General features: G+C 43.9%; 1 protein-coding gene across 4 annotated transcripts in view; it reads right to left on the bottom strand.

Annotated features, from left to right (window-relative positions):
- Positions 1–20841, bottom strand: part of KDM5B (lysine demethylase 5B) — a 110878-nt gene that overhangs the window by 59067 nt on the left and 30970 nt on the right. For 3 of the 4 annotated variants that reach the window (XM_056557536.1, XM_056557533.1, XM_056557537.1), the window contains exons 6-13: positions 14114–14233; positions 13932–14028; positions 12906–12991; positions 12548–12706; positions 945–1064; positions 712–870; positions 451–632; positions 209–371 (exon numbers count right to left, since the gene is read on the bottom strand). In XM_056557536.1, the coding sequence (XP_056413511.1) occupies positions 209–371; positions 451–632; positions 712–870; positions 945–1064; positions 12548–12706; positions 12906–12991; positions 13932–14028; positions 14114–14233 (1086 nt within the window). The remainder of the gene's footprint in view (positions 1–208; positions 372–450; positions 633–711; positions 871–944; positions 1065–12547; positions 12707–12905; positions 12992–13931; positions 14029–14113; positions 14234–20841) is intronic. The other variant, XM_056557535.1, reaches the window with a different exon arrangement.

Raw genomic sequence — 20841 nt, 5'->3', positions numbered from 1 at the left:
AACATTTTATGTGAGAACAATAATTCTGGGTTAATATTTGCTTTTATTCTTTTGCTGCCAGAACAATCTTAAAATGTACGTTTATGGACAAGTCTAATCTCGCAAATTTCGAGACACACAAATCCTAATAATGATGTAAAGCCATCAGACCTGCCCATATTTAACAGAATTTAATGACCAACCATGGATCATCAATTTGAAAACATACCGGCACACCATGAGCCATTAGAGTGTTTGGATTCATAATGGTAACCAATTGATGGAGGAGATCTGGTTGAGAAATAAATAACTCTGGAGCCAGTTTCTTCATCACTTCTTCCAGCTGTTCTGCCGCATATCCAGGAGCACCATACCAAGTCTTTGGCTCACCCCTGATAAAACATCCATGTAAAACTAAGAACATAGTAGTTAACTTGTGTATTACTCAAATGTTTACAGGTTAAATCTTACCAGTGTAAGTAATTAATTGAGTAACTCCAATGATCCTCAATATGCCAACAAAAAGAAGAGAAGCACATGCCCACATAAAGCCAGGGCAACTTCATTCCACAAATATCAGCAGTTACATGTGCCAAAACTGATGCATCCATTACAGGCATATTATTTAAATTCCAGCCACAGTCCAGATACTCCTGAGATAAAATTAACAATAAAAATAAGTACTAGTAAACTTAACAGTCCACAATTATTTCCAAAGTGTAATATATTTACCTCATCTTCATGTTTGACACGGAATTTGCCCTCTCGTACAGGAAATCCACTGCCAAATTCTTTTGAAGCAATATCTGCTCCATACTCAACAGTTACATCTTCCTCTATGGTGCTTACTAAACGCCAAAACTCCTTCTCTACCAGCTCTGTAGGCACCATCTGATGAAGTAAACAAAACTCTATACTGTGCTCTCAAAAATAACAGGGTACCACAACACATCATTGATACTTACATGCACAGGCATATTAAAATAGTCCGATTTGAAACTATCAGCCATTTCTCCAAACATACGTAGGGTATAATCTCTAGCTGCCTGCTCAAAACCAAAGGCTTCTTGTGGTTTACTGCATTCCTGATTAAAAAAAAAAAAACATTTAAATAAAGTAAACTGTAAAATGAATTTAATATACACTGTTGAGCTACTAAAAAAGGCACAAAAATAATTGTTACATGGAAATGTAGCATTACAGTGCAACCGTATAACTAATCTGTCAAAAATCTAAAATACAAGTTAGATGAGGTACAGACGGCATGCAAACATTCACCGTATATACTCTAGTATAATGCGAGTTTTTCAGCACGATTTTTCGTGCTGAAAACGCACCCCTCGGTTTATCCTCGAGTGAACTCTCCGTCTGTCAATCCCTTCTCAGTGGTCTTCAACCTGCGGAACTCCAGACGTTGCAAAACTACAACTCTCACCTTGACGACGACGCACAGGGACGTCCGTCCCTGCGCATGAACGTCCCTGTGCGTCGTCGTCAAGGCAACGTCACTAGTCTGGGGGCGGCCCGGAGCGGAGGGCCTCCTGGTGAAGATGGACAGCCCGGAATGACTAACCCTCCCCATCAGACGGTCCCTGCAGCATAGATGGCCCGGAAAAGCTCCCCCTTCCTTCCCACCGAGGGGAGGTGAGTAGAAAACTAAAGGGGGGTCTGGATGATGACGAAGGCCGCAGTGGTCTTCAAGCTGCAGACCTCCATATGTTTCAAAACTACAACTCCCAGCATGCCCAGACAGCCGATTGCTGTCCGAGCATGCTGGGAGTTGTAGTTTTGCAACATCTGGAGGTCCGCAGGTTGAAGACCACTGATGAAGGGATTGACAGGCGGTGATGATGAAGGGGGGGGGGGGGGGGATGACGACAGGGTGATTATGACAGGCAGTGATGATGAAGGGGGGGTGGGGGGGGGGTTGGATGATTTATTTTCCACCCTAGGCTTCTAGTCTATTCAATAACTTTTCCTGGGTTTTTGGGGTGAAATTAGGGGCCTCGGCTTATATTCGGGTCGGCTTATACTCTAGTATATACGGTACTATCACAAGTCGGAGTGGTGCTACTCCAGATGAAACAACAAAACTAGCATAAATAGCAAGCAGGTTTACAGGAAAGAGTTGTTAGGGAAAAAAAGAGGACTCAGTAAGTAGAGACATCACCACAAAAGATCAGAAGAATTCAATAATTTTACCCAAGACTGTAAAAGCAACAAAAAGGGACATCTTTGTCTAGAATAAATACATTATCAATCGGTATAAAAAAGGTGAAAAACATACCCACATGGGACTCTAGGTAAATTGTTAACAGTTTAAAAAGTCCGGATTGCCTTTATAATTATTTATTCCATTTACACAGCACATATTACACAACTTTGTATAGAGTTTGTCATGACTTACATTGGTCCCACAGAGGCTCAAAATCTAAATACTGTGTGTTTGAATTGTGCAAGAAAAGTTGGGTTCTTAGGCGGGCCATTCTAATATTTAAGATATGGTATGTATTAACTTCAGGATGCTTTTATCCTAGTGATTTTTGTGATATAACTGTTTGGGTCAATACTTGCAACTTTTCTTTTGTGTCGTGTGGAATTTATCATTATCAAAAGTAGTAAAAAAAAAAAAAAAATTTCTTTTTCTTTGCAGATATTCAATTTTAAACCAATTTTTTTTTCATAACACAGCAGCAAGGAACACAATGCAACTTAATTCAGCAATTTAAAAAAAAAAAGAATAATTTTTTTTATCCATAAGTAGCCCTAGTGCGCCTTTTGACTCAACCACAGGCCTGAAGGACATTAAGAAGCACATAGTGGATTTATAAGCCTCCATTTTATATAATATTTAATGTTTGCAGACAGGTGCAGAGACCATTTAGACTCCACAGGTGATAAACTACAAGGACTCAAAATGGAAGGCATTAGTACCTGTCCCAAATTCACCTATACCAGACGGATACCACTGCCTTTATGAGAGCTGTATATATGTGATTGTCTCAACGTGGATTTTAAATACTTTCTTGTGATTTTATCATATTTTATCATCTTTTCCTATTTTTCCACATATATCCTGTCCCAAAATTAAACTTTTATTATATTGTTCCTTATGTAATTATAAAGACGCTTTGAAATTTACTTGCTGTTAAAATTCAACCTGCTGGAGTACACCCACTTTCTCCTGCTGGGTGCTCAGACAATGTAAGCAAGGGGAAAGGTATGATACAGATCTTTTTAAAGTTCGGGAAAAAAATTTAAGGGCAAGTGGATGGGTGTTGGGAAACAATCTGAATTAATTCAGAAAATATATGTTTTTATGACAGGTACTCTAACATGGTGAGTATAGTGAGTATTTTAACCACTATTTTTACTCAGTATATTGGGTCAAGCTTGCGTCAGCAAGAAACGTCTGCCATCTAAAATGATGTTATGTTTTAAATTGAAGAAATACCCTATAAGTGGCCCAAAACTTTTTAAAGGAAATACAACAGGGCTCAGAAGTGAAAGGGCACCATGTGTATTTAAGGCCTAGGTTTTGACTTGCTCAGAAATGACGGTTTCAGACATTTCATGATGCATTTACCAAGCCCACATGGTGCCAGGGTACGACCCCCATTTCAGAAAATACAACCCTCAAGGACTGTAGCAAGGGATGCAGTGAGTAGATGCACGCCACATGTGTTAAGAGTTCTGGAATTGTGAGCAGTGAAACTTAGTATGAAAAATGTTTTTTGTTTTTTTTAAACATTTTTGCAAGGGGTATTATTCTCTATGGAAATACCCCATATGTGGATGTAAGAAAAAAAAACTGAAGAAAAAAACAAACTATACTTCCTAGTGGAATGTATTTAAGCATCCAGTTAACATTTTTAAACACAAATCGTGTTCCATTTTTCTGGATTGGATGCACTGCAGTTGGTGAAAAGAGAAAATTTTATTTTTTCCACAGATATGTCAGATCTGTACCCAGTATGTTGAACCCAGAAAAAACACCTTGCGTTGCTGGTACATCAGTAAAGCAAGTAAGCGGCCCTGCTCTCACCCGTTAGGGTATGTTCACACGGCAGAATATCCAAGGGGAATTCCACATGAATATTCCACTGCAGCAGAGTCCCATTGATTTCAATGGGATTCGGCTGCACTGTTGACATTGCAGAATTTCTGCACCAGATGTTTCTGCCATGGAAATTCTGATTCTTTGTGCAGAGTTTGCAAGGGAATGTATTGTCGTCTATGAAATAGCACATTTCTGAGCGGTCCTAGCTCCCAGCGGTCAGTCAAATGTGCTGAATGTCTGCATTATTTTTCATGCTGACAGTCCGCATATTTTTCACACAAGTGAACCCGGCTTTAGGATTGGCTGTGTATCAAGATGTCTTGGAAGACCTACAATTTTTTCGCACAGTACCACAAGCTGCAGTAGCTCTGGTGAGGGACTGGAACAGGAACATCTAAAGAAAATTTAACAAATGGCAGGTTCTCAAGGACTGCTTGTAAATGCCACCGTGAATGGAAATGAGTGCATGGATAGATTATGTGGGACTATAGATGTTAGTCAGTTATATGTGTCAGATGGATATGTAATGATGTGAAAGAATAAATAAATAAAATTATTTTTTGTTAGCTGAGAGGAGATGGATATATATATATTCATATTCACCTGTGGCAAATGTGTGAGGTGGTTGAGAATTATCTACTGATTGTGTCTGATGGTTGAATGAGAGGTTAGGTGGTTATGAATATGAAAGAAAAAAAATGGGGAAAAGAAAAAAATTGATAAAAACAACAATAGGAAAAAATGGTTGTGTTAGCCGAGATTAAGAAATAATAATGGAAAAAAAATAATTAAAAAAAGCATCCCTGAGGAAGGACCAAGAGGGTCCGAAACGCGTCTGGTCTGCTTCACTTATACCCAAAGACCACTACACAACCACTGGATAGATGACCCCAATACCGGCAAGTTACGCTGTCATCAAAAGAAACTGCTTCCATCACTAGAGCGCGCGCGCTCCTACGAGATACCTGTGGACACCACTCTGAAAACCGGCATCTACACCGAGGGTGCCCTGTCTGTCGGCAGGCAGACTCCGTCACCTAAACCAGGACGAAGCCGACAAACATCAGAACAGCACAGGACACTCACCCGAGACCTTTGCCAGGACGGGTAAGCGGTACATATGACCAGCGCTTCATTCATTCACTCTGTTGTGGCCGCCAAGCCGTTAATATTGCAGCGAATTACTAACTTGATACTCCCAAGCCACAGATTTGGTCCCAGGCTGTGCTGCTGTCACAGCCACCCAGCCTCACTATCAGAGAGTGAGCTACAAACCATTGTACTGGCAAAGTGGGATGAAAATTGGGGGACTGCAGCACTTGAAAACGGACAGCGCTTTAAAACCTCTACCTCAAGCTGGTTCATACGAATAGACAGTGGTTACTTAGTGGTGCAGCAACTGTTATAATTTCACTACTACGCTTTATTTTATTATTTTTTTATTCATTAATGAAGGAGGCATGCAGGGATCCTGGATCCTCTCTGTTTTTGTATGTTATAATTGTATTTGACGATTTAAAATAAACTACATTTTTACCTTGGACATCTAGCATTTTTCTCTCTCACACCACCCCCCCCCCCCTCATTCATGAGCACCTAACCTCTCATTCAACCATCAGACACAATCAGTAGATAATTCTCAACCACCTCACACATTTGCCTCAAGTGAATATGAATGAATATATATATTATATTATATACACATACACACATTAATATATTATATATATATATATATATATATATATATATATATATATATATATATATATACATATACACACACATACATACATACATACACACGGTATATATATATATGAGTCCACCATCTCCTCTCAGCTAACACAATACCGTATATCCCGGCGTATAAGACGACTTTTTAACCCCGAATTTTCTTCTGAAAAGTCGGGGGTCGTCTTATACGCCAGGTATTGAGGTCCGGGATAGGAAAACTTCTGATTATCTGCCCAGGCCAGCTCCCGTGTGTGGCTGCAGGCAGGGGCCGGCTAGAGCAAGTAAAAACTAATACTGTATACTAAAAAACCAGGGTGCCTCCAGCTGTTGTGAAACTACAACTCCCAGCACGGCAAAGGCTGTCCGGGCATGCTGGGAATTGTAGTTTTACAACAGCTGGAGGCCCCCTGGTTTTTAGTATACAGTATTAGTTTTTACCTGCTCTGGCTGGCCCCCGCCTGCAGCCACACACAGGAGCCGGCCCGGGCACATAATCATAGGTATTCCTATGCCGGACATCGCTGTGTCCCGAAAAATCTTTTCGGGACATAAGGATGTCCGCCGGTCACTTACCATTCCCCATTCCCGTCCTCCTGCAATCCTCCTCCAATCCTCCTGCGGTCCGGTCCTCCGTCTCTATGGTTATACGCACGGGACGCCAGTGACGTCACATGCCTACAACCATAGAGGCAGAGGAGCGCAGGACCAGGAGGACGCGTGCGTGCCGACCGGGGCCTGGCGAGTGACCGGCCGTGCTATCTTAAGTGATCCGGTCACCGCTCCCCGGTTCCGGCACCTACTTCTATGGTCCATAGGCCATAGCAGTAGATGGTGACCCGGGCCGGAGGAGCGGTGATCGGAACACTGTGGGGGCAGACCAGTACAGACATGCAGCCTGCAGCCATACACTGTATATGGCTGGAAGCTGTATGTCTGTTGGGGGGAGCTGCCTACAAATGTGGGGGGGGGGGGGGGAGCTGCCTACAAATGTGGGGGGGGGGGGGGAGCTGCCTACAAATGTGGGGGGGGAGCTGCCTACAAATGTGGGGGGGGGGGGGGGAGCTGCCTACAAATGTGGGGGGGGGGGAGCTGCCTACAAATGTGGGGGGGAAATGATGGGGCGTGACATAAAACATAACTTTTACTAGTTAATCACTAAAAGACATATTAATAAGTGAGAGTGAATACATGGGCAAACAGTTGGCCCTCCAAAAAGACGCAATGAATGGACTCCTGTTAAAGTCAATAATTAAACAATTGCAATATCTAAATGTTTGCGTAAATAGTCACTATCTCAGTCTGCACGTCTCCAAAATGTAGCCCGACGCGTTTCTGACAAGTCAAATGTCTTCCTCAGGGGCATAAGAGGAGACAGTGACTCAACAGATAAGTATATTTGGTTTAGCATAAAGAGATCAATACTCCGTTATTTGAGCAGAAAGAAATCAAAATAATGTCCCAATCGCTGATACAGTAGCAACTTGGGTTGTGCCTGGAATAAGTAAATACAGTACACAATTAGAACAGTGAGCAGGGAATGCCTCATATGGTCCAGTCTGAAGACCTGTGAGTTGCTGCATCCACGCTCGTCTCCTGCGGAAACCCGCTGTGGCGGGGAGTCGTGCAGTTGTGCCGGCTACTGTGCGCACACAAATGAACTTCGACACAAATGAAAGAATCTTCCAATTGTGCCGGACATGAAAAGGTCTCAGTCTAGAATGCCCCAGAGGTCGCAGATCTGCACGAAGACTACTGGATGTAGAGACCACTCGCTGGGGTCAGCTGAGGACCGGCTGAGGAAGTCTGCTTCCCAGTGAGCACACCCGGAAGGAACCACCGAAAAAGGCCGGAAACATACGTTCCGTCCAGAGGAGAATCTTTGACACCTCGGCAATGCTGCCGAACGGCGAGCGCCGTTGTGCTGACTGATGTCGAGGCGTTGTCCGACTGGATGCGGACAGGACGGGACAGAAGATGGGACTCCCAATGAAGAAGACAAAGAAGAATCGCCCCCAGGTCCAGAATGTCTATTGGAAGAAGGGCTTCCCGGAGAGGCCAGAGGTCCTGAACCAACCAATCCCTGAACACTCCCGCCCCAGCCCGACAGAGTGGCATCTGTCGTGACTATCTGCCCGTGCAGGGAAGGAATGGTCACCCCTGAAGAAGAAGGGGGGGGGGGGAACGGAGCCACCAGAGCAGAGACTGACGGATCCGACATGGGAGAGCAACCTTGCGATCGAGACAGAGGAGATCTGTCCCATCGAGAGAGAATCGCCAGTTGAAGGGGACGGTAATGAAAACTGGGCAAAGGGTACGGTCTCCATGGCCGCTACCATCCGACCCAAGACTTCCATACGAATTCGGATGGAAACTGGGGCCTTGGCCCGAAGAGAGCGGACTCCAGACAGGAGCGTAAGACTGTTGTCAGGCAAAAGACAAATCCGTCCAGAGACCGTGGAAGTGAAGTCCCAGAAGATAAGAGACTGGATGGGAGAGAGAACCGACTCGTCTCGGCTGAACGTCCCCCTGAAGCGATTCAGGGTCTGGAGAGTAAGATCCACAGTCTCTAGAGTCTGGACTCTGATGAGAGCCTTGATGAGAAGGTCGTCCATGTAAGGAATCACTGAGACTCCGCACGACCGCAACAGGACTAAAGACCCGATGAGCAGTGGCCAGACCAAAGGGTAGGGCTACGAAATGAAAAGCCCCTCCAGAACTGGAAGGCAGAGGAATCGCAGATGGTCGGGAAACAGGAATATGAAGGTAGGCATCCTTTATGTCCACCGAGGAAGAAACTCCTCTTGTTCCCTGGATGCCACGGAAGTGCCAGAGAAGATGACGGTGAGACGCTTGAGGCCCAGAATCGGCCGCACAGAACCGCCTTCCTGGGAGACCACAAAAAAAGGTGGAATAAAAAACCCCGAAAATATTCCCCTGTAGGAACGGGGACAATGACTCCCTGGGCAGGGACTAGAGGGCCTCCCGAGACTGCTTCCCGGAGAAGGAGACCGGGGTGTTCGGGACTTCCTGAATGTGTGTGGTCCCGATGTCTTGAAAACGTAAGAGACGACCTCCCACCCGAGAAAAACCTGCGGGTGGTGGCTGTACTCCATGTGGAAGTGGGATTGCGGTTACCCGATTTGGTCAGAACGGTTGGCGTCCGACTTCCAAGACAAACGCGCCCGGGACGAGGGAGACCTTTTGTCCCGCGAAGGCGCCTGCCGAGACCCCTTATTGGGGCCAAAGGTCCGAAAGGACAGAAAGGAAGAGGACTTCCCCTGGGAAGAAAAGCAAGCCTTATTTTGAGGCAACAAGTAACTTTTACCCCCCGTCGCCACAGAGATAATCTCGTGAAGGTGCTTGTCAAAGAGACGGGTACCAGTAAAAGGCAACTCGGTAAGAGACCTTTTGAAGGCGGCATCCGCATCCCTAAGCCACATGGGCCAGCGGAGAGCCGCAAGGAGACCCACAGCAAAGGCAGCACCGTGGACTGACTGCATGGAAGTTGTGCACAGAAGTCCACAGCATTGGAGAACCAAAGCAAGATAGATCCTCCGGGGGAAATCCCGCCAGGATACCCTGACTGAGTTGTGAGCACCACAACAATAGGGCCTCGGACCCAGAGCCTGCTGCGTCCGAGGCAAACTCCGCCAAGGACTCCACCGTCTGGTCTGTCGAGTCCTTGAAGGCAGCTGCCTCTGCCAGCGGCAGTGTAGTAGCCTAGAGAGGCGGGAAATTTGTGGAACCATTGAGAGAGAGGGGAAACCACCTTAGAGGCAAGGTCCTTGGCGAATGGGTAACGCACTTTAACCCTCTTCATTCCCGTGAACCTCTTGTCCGGATGTTTCCATGCAGATTCCAGAAGGATGTGAAGTTCAGCGTGAGAGCTGAACCCTTGAGGTGCTGGTTGAGCACGATGAAAGGCTACTTCAGGAGTAACGTCCGAAGATCCTTGGTCCTCTAAGTGAAAGGAGTCTCATATGGCCGCAACCAATGAGTTCACCGTTTCAACTATATCCGAGCGGTCCTCCGAGTCAGATGCAGATTCGGAAGCCTCATCCGCCAGTTCACCAGGAGAAAGAACGCATGGAGGCAGCCCTGGAGGGGGGAGACCCTGACCGGGTACACGATTCCGGAAAAGTCCTCTGGAGGAGCGACGTCTGTGACCAGATGACACGGGGAGGTGAGACCCACGGAGGGACGCCCACGTCTACCTGGAGACTCAATGTAAAAGTCAGACAAAATACCCCTAGTACGCTTCGTGAGAGCATGAGGCTTGTGGAAAAGAGGAGCGGGACACACCAGAGGGCCGGCACAGGGCAGACCTCTTCAAGGTAGACACCATGTCATGTGAGGCCTCAGCCACCACAAGGGGGACTTGAGCCAAGTCAGCCATATACTGGGATAGGAAGAAAACCCAGGCTGAAGGGGCGGCCGAATCCACCGGAACTGTAACATCCGGGGAAACTGGGGGGGGGTCTGGGGGAGCAGGCAGAATCAGTGGGCATTTTAGGAATAATATGTCATACAGACAAAATAGAGACTAGCAGTCTAGTTGTCAGTTTAGAGGGAGGAACAGAATAGCGTCCCCTATGACAGTAAAGTGTTAACCCCCGAGAGGGGCGTTCACAGAGCAGGGGCACTGACCGATTGGCCCCCTCCACCTGGATCACGCGCTCAGCACTCATTGGAGGGCGATTCGCACCTCCAGTAAGCTCTGGCGGCCCTGTGGGCGGAGCTACAGCGCCCCGGCCGCCGAGAAGAACCACAGTAATGGCGCCCTCTCCTTGCCCCCGGTGAAGTGAGCGAGCGATACACATATCCCCGGCAGCAGGCAGCTACTGAAGTGAAAGTAAGACGGCGCTTCATGCGCCCAACAGTATAATTCACACACACACACACACACACACTGCATAAGAAGCGCCTCCAGAGAGTGGAGAGTACCCCTGGGGGCGGAGCTATGTATAAGTCGGGGACAAAACAGTAATGGCGCCCGCTCCCTGTCCCGAGCGCACATGTCAGCAACATATGTGCTCCAGGGAAGTAAGCGGGCGGCATACACACCGGCAGCAGGTGCCGGAGAAAATGAAAGTAAGCCGGCGCTCCGTGCGCTCGGCCAGTAAAAGCGCCAGGGCTGTCAGCCGCATATAAGGCGCTGTGGCTCAGCCGCATAGTAAAACACACTCACACACAGTGTGAAAAGTAAAAACACTTACACACAGTGTAATAAAAGAAATTATGCCCCCAAAGATGCCACTGCTCGCCCCAGTACCAGCCAGCCCCATAAACCTGAAAGGTGGGCCAAAAACTGAGGGTCTCCAGAGGTTGCAAGTCCTTGCACCTAAGGGAGAAAGGGAAATGTACTCACCTCAGTCAGAAGAACTTACCTAATTGAGTCTTCTGTGAAGTCTTCAGTCAGCTTTTTGTCCCTGCATCCCACCTAGCTGCTATGTGCGAGCGAGGCGAGCAGGGAAATAGGGGGGCCCGGACCCATGAGGTACCAACCCAGGTGTTGACCGTTGGCGAGAGGGGGTTAACAGCGCATATACGCAATGTCTGTGCTCCCTTACTCGCAATTGGGAAACAGGGAACCGGGGTCCCTGAGTCCCCACCTGAAAACATGAAAGAAAAAGGAATGAAAAACCAACACGTCCCTATACTAGGAAAACAATAAATCAGAAGACCTGGCCTGGAGAATTCCAGACCATGTCCACCTCCTGCAAGACACTAAGCTAAAACTGATTACCTCAGGGCCTGAAGGCGGGTATATCCTGCTGGGAGGAGTAGACTTTTTTTTATTACCATAGTGTCACACCTCCTAGAGACAGCAGCATACACCCACGGTCTGTGTCCCCCAATGGAGCCGATAGAGAAACAAAGATGATTATATCTTAAATCCTGGGTAAAAACCCCTATTTACATCATGTCAAGATTTAATATTTATGCACGTGTGTATGACAGGGAGATTGTGATGTAGCTGTAGGTCAGAGGTGATGGCATCACTCAAGGTGATTGGGTTGAAGTCGCAGACAAGATCAAGCCACAACTCCTGAGACAGCAGAGGATAATATATTGTCTTGATTGAGACTCCTTTAAATAATTCCACAATAGAACTTTTTGATTACATAATTCACTGAACTAATGTAAGGCAGTGTATTGTGAGTGACTGTCCATGTTCAACAGGTCACCTATTAGTCCCTGTCTCCAACAAGACCTACTAGGCTCACATACTTGGACAGCCCAAGGACCTTTGTATGGCCCTCAACTGCCATAGCAACTCACAATCGCAATTCAGAGGTGCTGTGGGTCTGACAGAGAATGCCCTCTCTGTCTCATCACCTACATGCCTCAATAACTATTAACAACAGCATCTAAGGGGGTTAAATGGCTGGAATCAGAGCTCTTACACTGAGCTACAGCACATTGCCCAGTTGCACATGTCCAGTACTGGGTCCCAATACTTTGCGTGTGCCAACCCACTGCTTCATGCAGAAGGGAGAGTGGGGATCTGAAAAGAAGATTGATAACAGGAGAAATGTCTAATAAAAATATATTACAACATTTCTTATATTTGCTTGTCCTATCTATGCAAAGTCTGTTAAAGAGACAATGCATATTTAAGCAGTTATTAGCTTATTTTCTCTTCAAAATAATGCCTTTATTATGCCCTAACTTGTATTAAACAGCTTTATTAAACTAAATGTGCACTATGCTGAAAAAAAAAAGAATCAGTTTCTCTCTGCTTTCAGTCTAAGAAAGATGAGGTGATACCTGTGCCAGACATTTTGGGCATCTCCAATCTCCTTTGGGCACATCATGCAGAGGCGGAATGAGACAGAAGGTATGGTAGCTGTCATCACAACCATCACACAAAAGGAGACGGTCTTCATCACTTCCACTTCCACAGAGAAAGCAAACATATAGATCCACCTTTAAAAAATTAAACATTTTGAGATTTAATTCCCCACCTTATTTTATCAAGGGAAGGGTTTCTAACTTTATTTGGTAAGCTGGCCCAGTACAAAAAAAAATCCAGTTTAACAGAAAAGAGCAGAAAGTAAAGCAATTTTGATTTTAAATCAAAGAAGAAAAAAAAAGAAATTCTCATCATGCACAATGTCATGCTTACTGGACTTCGGCTTTTCTTTGATTTAGATTTTGGCTTCTCTATAGCTGGTTCTACTGGCTCTCGTTTGATCATTATTTGACTTTCATCTACAGAAATAAAATTAAAATAAAATTGAGATTTCAGAAACGCATGCTATTCTGTACCACAAATTTAATCTAGAGAGACCTACACTTTAAACCTATATCAGAAAAAAATAATTTTTAAATTGGGTCACCTATTTCCATCACAGAACTGTATAATAACCCTGATATTTATCAGAAGACTGATCAGACAGAACCAGATATAATTCTAAACCACAAACTGACAGTGAAATAAAGAGAGGGTTCAAAATCATAACAGATCCTGTAATACAATTGGTCATAAAGTTGTTGTGGCCAAATAAAAAAAAATAAAAATAGCAATATAACCCCTTCCCCACCCCAGCAGAAATTTAAGATAATTTTTTAAACTGATCGTCTGAGTCTCATAATAGCCATTATTGTATCTTAAAATGTACTGCGAAACAGAATTTGAGGGCTGAAATTTAGCATTTTTTAAGAGATTTCATTTTAAGGCACTCTTTGCAGTAAAATAGAAATTTGGGGGGAGATTTAACAAAACCTGTGCAGAGAAAAATTTGCTAAGTAGCCAATAGCAACAAGAGTGCTTATCTCATTTTTTAAAAAGAGTCTGAAAAATTAAAGAAGCGATTTGACTGGCTGCTATGGGCAGCTCAGCAACTTTTCCTCTGGACAGGTTTTAATAAATCTCCCCCAATATCTTTGTTCTGCAGGTCAGAACAATTACAGCAATACCCAATTCATTTGAAGCATCGTTGTCATCTGAACTTTTGACATCTTGTCAAGACATGCATGCTGCTAGGCTGTTCATTCACTTTGGGAGCCACAGAGACAGCAAAGCTCTGTACTCTGGAAGCTCCCATAGAGCATAACTTTGGCACACATACGCAGCAAACCCCCTTTAAACGTGTAGGGTGAGGGGAAAAAAAATGTCCTGTAAAAAGACTATCGCAAGATTATCACCCACCATTTTCACATATTGAGGGTGCAGACCCCATCCTTCGGCGTAAAGTCCGAGGTCTTAATTCTGGCTCTTCTCCGGGTTCAACTTTAATCTTAACAGCCTAGATTTGAGACAAACCCTGCCTTAGTATTTATGTACAAAATTATTCTATCATTTACAGTAAACTGGAGGAAGACTGCACCTACTTCTGCTCGCATACGCTTAGCCCGTCGAGCACAGTTTTCTGAAGGTTGGACAGATTGCCTCTGTGGTATATCATGAGGTTTGTACTCCTTGTCTTTAACATCAGGAACAAGAGTTGGTTTCTATAAATATGAAAAAATACATACACTTAATTGAAAGGATACATATTATAAAACTATACCTACAAGATAAACCAACATCACTTTTCTTTTTGTTGTATTATAAGAGGAAAGGGGAAAAGGGAAATGCCGCTTAAACCATACACCCCTTATTTCTACAAGTCAGTATGGGAATGATGCAGCAGATGATACCCTGTGCCGTTAAAACACAACCAAACAACTTTATGGACTTCGAAAGATTGGCCATTCACAGTGAAACTCCATCCACACTATAAAGATAGGAAGCTGAAAGAGATTGGTTTCCTGTTACTAAAAGTACTAAACACAATCAAGTCTGTTTCAAAATGCAGATCAATTACATTGTCATGAAATCACAAAATTCCTACCGTCACATGAGGAAGATGCTGGGAGGTCACAAATTGTTTATCATTTAAAAAAAAAAAAATTGTGTTTTTATACTTTAATAAAAGAAAGAAGAAAAAAAATAAAAAATAATATATAAAAAAAAGTGCACCAAATATAGCAAATACTATTTTATTTAAATACAAGACGCTCATATTATGCTATTAACCTCTTTTACTAACTCAACAGCAAAAGAATATATAAATGATAATACAGAAAAAACTTTGACAAGAAAGGTATGGCATAGCCTAACATGCTGCCATGCATAATGACCAGAGAACAATTTAAGATATAACAGTGACAGTTGATATCTCTTCCTTTTTCTTTTGCTGCTCAGCAGTCTATGCAGATGAGTATCAATTTACTCCCTATCCTTATTTAAAATGTTAAATATTTTCAATTTACTTACATCTACAATCTTGATTTATAATCTAATAAAGGTTCTTTCATTGCTTAATTATTTATATATATATATATATATATATATATATATATATATATATATTTATTATATCTCCCCTTTTTTATACATTTTTTATATAAATGTTATATATTACTCTATTTGCTTATTTTATTTATATATATATATATATATATACACACACACACACACACACACACACACACACATATACATATATATACATATACATATACATATATATACATATACATATTAGTTAGGAGTAGCCGTATTAGTCCAGTGATGCAAAAAGCAAAATCATCTGTAGTTGCAGTATCTTGTAATACCTTTTTTATTGGACTAACAAGATTTTGTAGAGACAAGCTTTCGGGATTCCTCCCTTTATCAAGTCTTAAGCATTTCTGAGCTCACAAGGAGAAAACACAGGTTCTATCTCACAAAATATGCAGGGGTTAAAACATCATATGTGGAGAATGGACATTAAGTTGGGCCATAAATTGTATAGCTATAAGACGATAGACTACAGATAAGGATGGGGGGGGGGGGCTGGAGAGCAGAGGTGAGAATGGTGGTTACGCTGGACAGAGGAGAAAGGACAATTTTACTACAGAGCCATAGACTGAAGATAAGACTTAGACAGGGGAGGGGGAGCAGGGGTGTAATGGTGTTAGAGCAGGGAGAGGGAAGACAGTTTAGCAAAGGTTATAGGAAATTTTGATAATGGGATAAGAAGCTTAAATCCACATTAAGTCCTCTGTTCTTGGAGTCATAAAGAACTATCATTTTGGCTTCAAATGTCTTTCTTTCCTGGGTGTTCTTGAAGTTTCCTTTCAGGATCTTGATTTTGAGGTCCTGTAGGGAGTGACCTGTTTGAGTGAAATGGTGTCCACCTGGGGTGCAATTGTCCTTTTCTCTATGCTCTAACACCATCACATCCCTGCTCCCCCTCCCCTGTCTAAGTGTTATCTTCAGTCTATGGCTCTGTAGTAAAATTGTCCATCCAGCGTAACCACCATTCTCACCTCTGCTCTCCAGCCCCCCCCCCCCCCCCTTCATCCTTATCTGTATCTATCGTCCTATTGCTATACAATTTATGGCACAACTTAATGTCCATTTTCCACATATGTTGTTTTAACCCCTGCATATTTTGTGAGATAGAACACCTTGTGAGCTCAGAAATGCTTATGACTTGATAAAGGGAGTAATCCCGAAAGCTTGTCTCTACACAATCTTGTTAGTCTAATAAAAAAAGGTATTACAAGATACTGCAACTACCGATGATTTTGCTTTTTGCATATATACATACATATTTTATTTATATATATATATACACACACACACACATATATAATCTTATTTAATTCCTTATCCCTTCTTTTATTGGGCCCATTTCTTTATCCATGTGCTTATTTTATATTCATTTCATTGTGTTTGTTTATTAATCTTATTCCACGTTTACTTCTCCAAACCTCACTTCGGAAATCAACTATAGTTCTCATCACACCTTGGTGACCAACTCAGCCCTGGTTCCCTCAACTTCTACATCTCTTAACAGATTACCCTCAAATTCTTCCTTCCTCTCCAGATCTCCCCCAGGACCCACTTGGCAACTTTCACCCACTAATTTTGTCAGATCAATTGGTTCTACTCGCTTGGTTGATTTCGGTTCTCCCAGATCACACTCACCTTTTTCTCTCACTAGAGAACTCCTTTCCGATGCCTGGGCTCCAGGTACCAGAGCTGCTTTCAGATCAGCCTGGAAAATTTGGCTTCATTGGTGATCTCAATGGGATCTGGATCCCTTACAAACATCTCTCTCTAACATCTTAAATTTCCTATCATAATCTTTTGAGGATGGTAAAGCCTATAGAACCATCAATTTATATCGCTCGGCTATTTCAGCCAGACACTTGCTTATAGATTCCATCCCTATTGATAAACACCCTCTTGTATGCAAACTTTTAAAAGGCATGTAAGAAGCCGGACGGCTTATAACATGACAGTGGGCTCAGCCTATAACCAGCCGAGACGGAACATCACAGCGGCCGGTGATAGGCTGACAGGTCTCCGACGTTCCCGTCCCCAGGAAGCAGGTCCGAACCGACGGGGGAAGGGGAGTTAAAGTTTATTTTGTTTATCTTTTACAGCCCAGGCATAGGGATACAGCGCCGTTGGCAAACAACAAACAGGAAGACGAGGAGTGCAGCGCTTGCGGGTGACGTGAGTAGTACCCCGATGGGGACAGCGCAGCGCTGGGCTGATAATTTGGGGGGAGTGAGAAGCAGAACAGCACTCGTGGGTCACAATATTTTGGGGGGGGGGGGGGAGAAATACCATTCTATACCGTGGAACCGCCTTAAGTTACAAAAATACTGTGATACACATATTTGGTCATACCACCCAGCTCTATCACTAAGTATAGCTCAGTCAGTTTCAAGTGGAGTGAAAAACTCCAACATCATTGGAACACATTTTCTTAAGACACAATCCCAAGGGCTGTCCAGAATTGTGGGTTCAGATTTGAGAATTCATGGGAAAATGACAGGTTGCGTAGATCAAAAGGCACATCAGCATTAGTATATCCTTTTAGAACCTTCAAAACCTAAATGGCTAACTTTTGGAGTGGTAACGGGGATCCTTTGAAGAATGGGTTGGAGGGAATAAGCACATAAAAGAAGCCATCTGGATCTGAAAGAACCCAAGACCTCAAGTACCTAAAATTGCCTTGCCAGGTAATACAGGTGAAAATCTAACACCCTTCAACGCCATAAACAACATAGCAGGAATGGCTAATAAGCCTAACTTTTGGTCTATTTGGTCCCCATATGAATAGAGCAGGGACCGGAGTGAGTTTAAAAAGGACTTGGGAACTGGAACGGCTACATGCTCTAATATATTTATAGAGGCACTTTGGTAAAATAATAAGCTCAACAAGATTAAAGAGACCAGCAACTGCTAGAGATAAACTCATGACCTCGGAATTGTTCCCTTAATCATACGGAAACAAGGGTAGAACATTAGATGCCAAATCTTGGTTGACATAAATCCCCAAATACTTCAACACCGTGACCACTGGCATACAATAGGCCAATACTCAGGGGCATACAGGGCAATTTGGATCAAGTGATTTCAAGCCCAGAATAAACAGTAAAAAGTACCATGTCATCAGTGTATAGTCCTATCCTGTCCCCTTTGACAACACCCTTATATACTCTGAGAGTCCTGTCTTTTGAGCATTGTAAGAGGTTACAGAATCTGTGATAGGGGGCACCCATGGCTATCTCCATACTATGTATGAGAAGAGAACCCACTTTATGTATGATGTGGTAGACCTAAGATACCCTCTCAAGTATGCAGTCAAATGTATCTCATGCCAATCTAGTGGACTCTCCAACTGGGTTATGCTGAAGAAAGACTTGTAAGCTGAACTGGGATCCAATCTAGGGGGCTTATTAAATCCAACAAGAATGGATGGATTTTACACTTACAGGGGGAGATGCCAAATACCCCAATCAATAAGAAAGGGTGATAGGGTATAGCTAGTTTTATACAAACTATCAGATAACCAGGAATAAAATTGCAAGTTACAGAAGGCCAGGTCTATGTCTGAGCTTGTCTGCCTATTGTAAAACATGAAAACCCTAGGGTTATGTCTGTCCAATAACTGATCAGGTACAAATTAAATTCCCCCATACATAAAAGTGGAGCTGTGGGTTAGCCCGCTGCAAACATTATAGCTTGGTGCAAGATGTCTAAAGTGGCAGGTAGATTGTTATATATACACAAAGTAGGGACATACGGAGCATTATTAATAAAAGGCATGGATAAAAACGAAACACTTTTGCATCAGTACAGATACAGACCGACTCCCACCCCACTGAACAGTGCACCAGCACAGTTACATTGCGGGAGAAGAAGTAAAAGAAAGCAGAGTCTATTGTATCCATGGTCAAGCGAGAAGACACATGCAAGAGTATTAAAGCACCTAGTGCAAGAGAACAAGGAGCGTTTCTTAGGGGTACCCAATTCCCTAACATTCCAAGACATTCAAGACAATGATGCCATAGTAAAAAAAAAAAAAAAAAAAAAAGGAAGACATGAGCAACTAACAGTCTACATGACCTAAGAGAGAAAGTATTATGGGTGCTGGAAATAGAACCCCTATCCCCGGCAAAGAAAAACCTACTTGCTCAATGTAAACAAACACTTATAAAACCCAAGTACTTCTAAAAGTAGCTCCATCTAGTAACCAGCTTCCCCGACTAATAACTCACAATCACAGTGGGTTTCAGGTGTGACCGCCGATGCGATCAACAACCTTTGACATGTGTGCCTGGAGGACCTTCCAAGGCTAGAGCCTCAAAAGGATGACAGCTGGTGTCTATAATGTAAAAAATAAATTGAATCCTCTATCAAAACCAACACCCTACTACATCGCTACTGCTTTCGTAGAGTGGGCCCCAAAGCCTACAGGAACCTCCCTGCCTGAGAAGGGATAGGCTGCTGCGATAACTCGCTTGATCCAAAAGCTAGATTGTGAGAAAGTTGCCCTGCCTCTTTTTTCCCCAAAACTGAAGGAAAGCTGTAGCCGATCTGATGGGCTACCGTGTAAAATAGGAGACCATGCAGACAATGTCTGGCTTACCGGCATCAGTCCCTCATGCCATCAGAGACCCTCTTACAGATTCCTCACACCAACAGTGAGGTATGGGGGGAAAAAAACAGCCAAGCACGTGGCAGCCCTGAGATGGGAGACAGATGGCGGCAAGACCGTACAGCGGTTTGACGGGATGATAACTGTGCCTCTTTAATGCCTGTGGAAGGGTGGGGAGGCCTAGATTCCATAGATAGAAACCCTGTTACACTGGGAAATCGGGGGAGGCTGAGGAGCCGTGGATTGTATCCTCTTCACCCTGCAGAGGGTCCATGAGAAAACGCCAGGTTACCCCTCCGGACACCGCTCACTAGCAGTGAGCTACCGGAACTCCAGCCGCAGATACATCAGCTCCTTGGAAAAAGCAACAGGCGGCGGAGAAAACCATACAGACCACTGTCTGGCCTACTGGTATGAGTCCATAGTAGACAACGGGTCACTCCACCAAACACCTTGCACTAGTAGTGGGGTACCGCAACCAGCTGCGGATGCAGCAGCTGTGAAATGAGACACAGATGAGACTGCTGTCTGTCATAACGATATTAGGTCAAGTCCATGACCACAAAAGGAACACTTCCCGGGAGACAACGCACTGAACGTGGGGATCCGGGGTGCTAGCTGCAGATGCGGCAGCCTGTGGAGGAGGGAAAATGGTATGAACAAGCTAAAAAACTCAGATGGGTGAACGGCAGACATGAAAGATGTCATGGCGCTCAGCGGTACAGGACAGTCACCCCGGTGAAATCCCTGGCAAGGAACTGCTACAGTGGGTCATATACGCAACCTGACAGAGTGAGAACCCTGCCGAAATTAGGTATGCCAGAGGCATACCTCAACCGACAAAGTAAATTGCCATGTCAGGGAGACAAAAACAAAACAACCCCTAATAGATATTACAGGCCAAGGCTGTAATAGTGAATGGATGTCACAAGTAGAAATGGAAAATAAAAGCACAATTTTACTCATTTTACACAGGAGGGCACCAAACGCCACTAAATGTTCTGAGCGACCAGCAGAATTTTTTTTTTTAAACACATGGAAGGGAAGCTAGGCTCCCTGTGCTGATGCAGTCCGCAAGTTCTCCAAAGTTAGGGTGCATTCACACCAAGTTTTTGCAATACAGTTCCCGTA

This window comes from Hyla sarda, chromosome 2, assembly GCF_029499605.1.
Source record: "Hyla sarda isolate aHylSar1 chromosome 2, aHylSar1.hap1, whole genome shotgun sequence".
Classification (NCBI taxonomy): Eukaryota; Metazoa; Chordata; class Amphibia; order Anura; family Hylidae; genus Hyla; species Hyla sarda.
The sequence above is the reverse complement of the archived record's forward strand: the minus strand, read 5'-3'. Positions and strand labels throughout refer to the sequence as shown.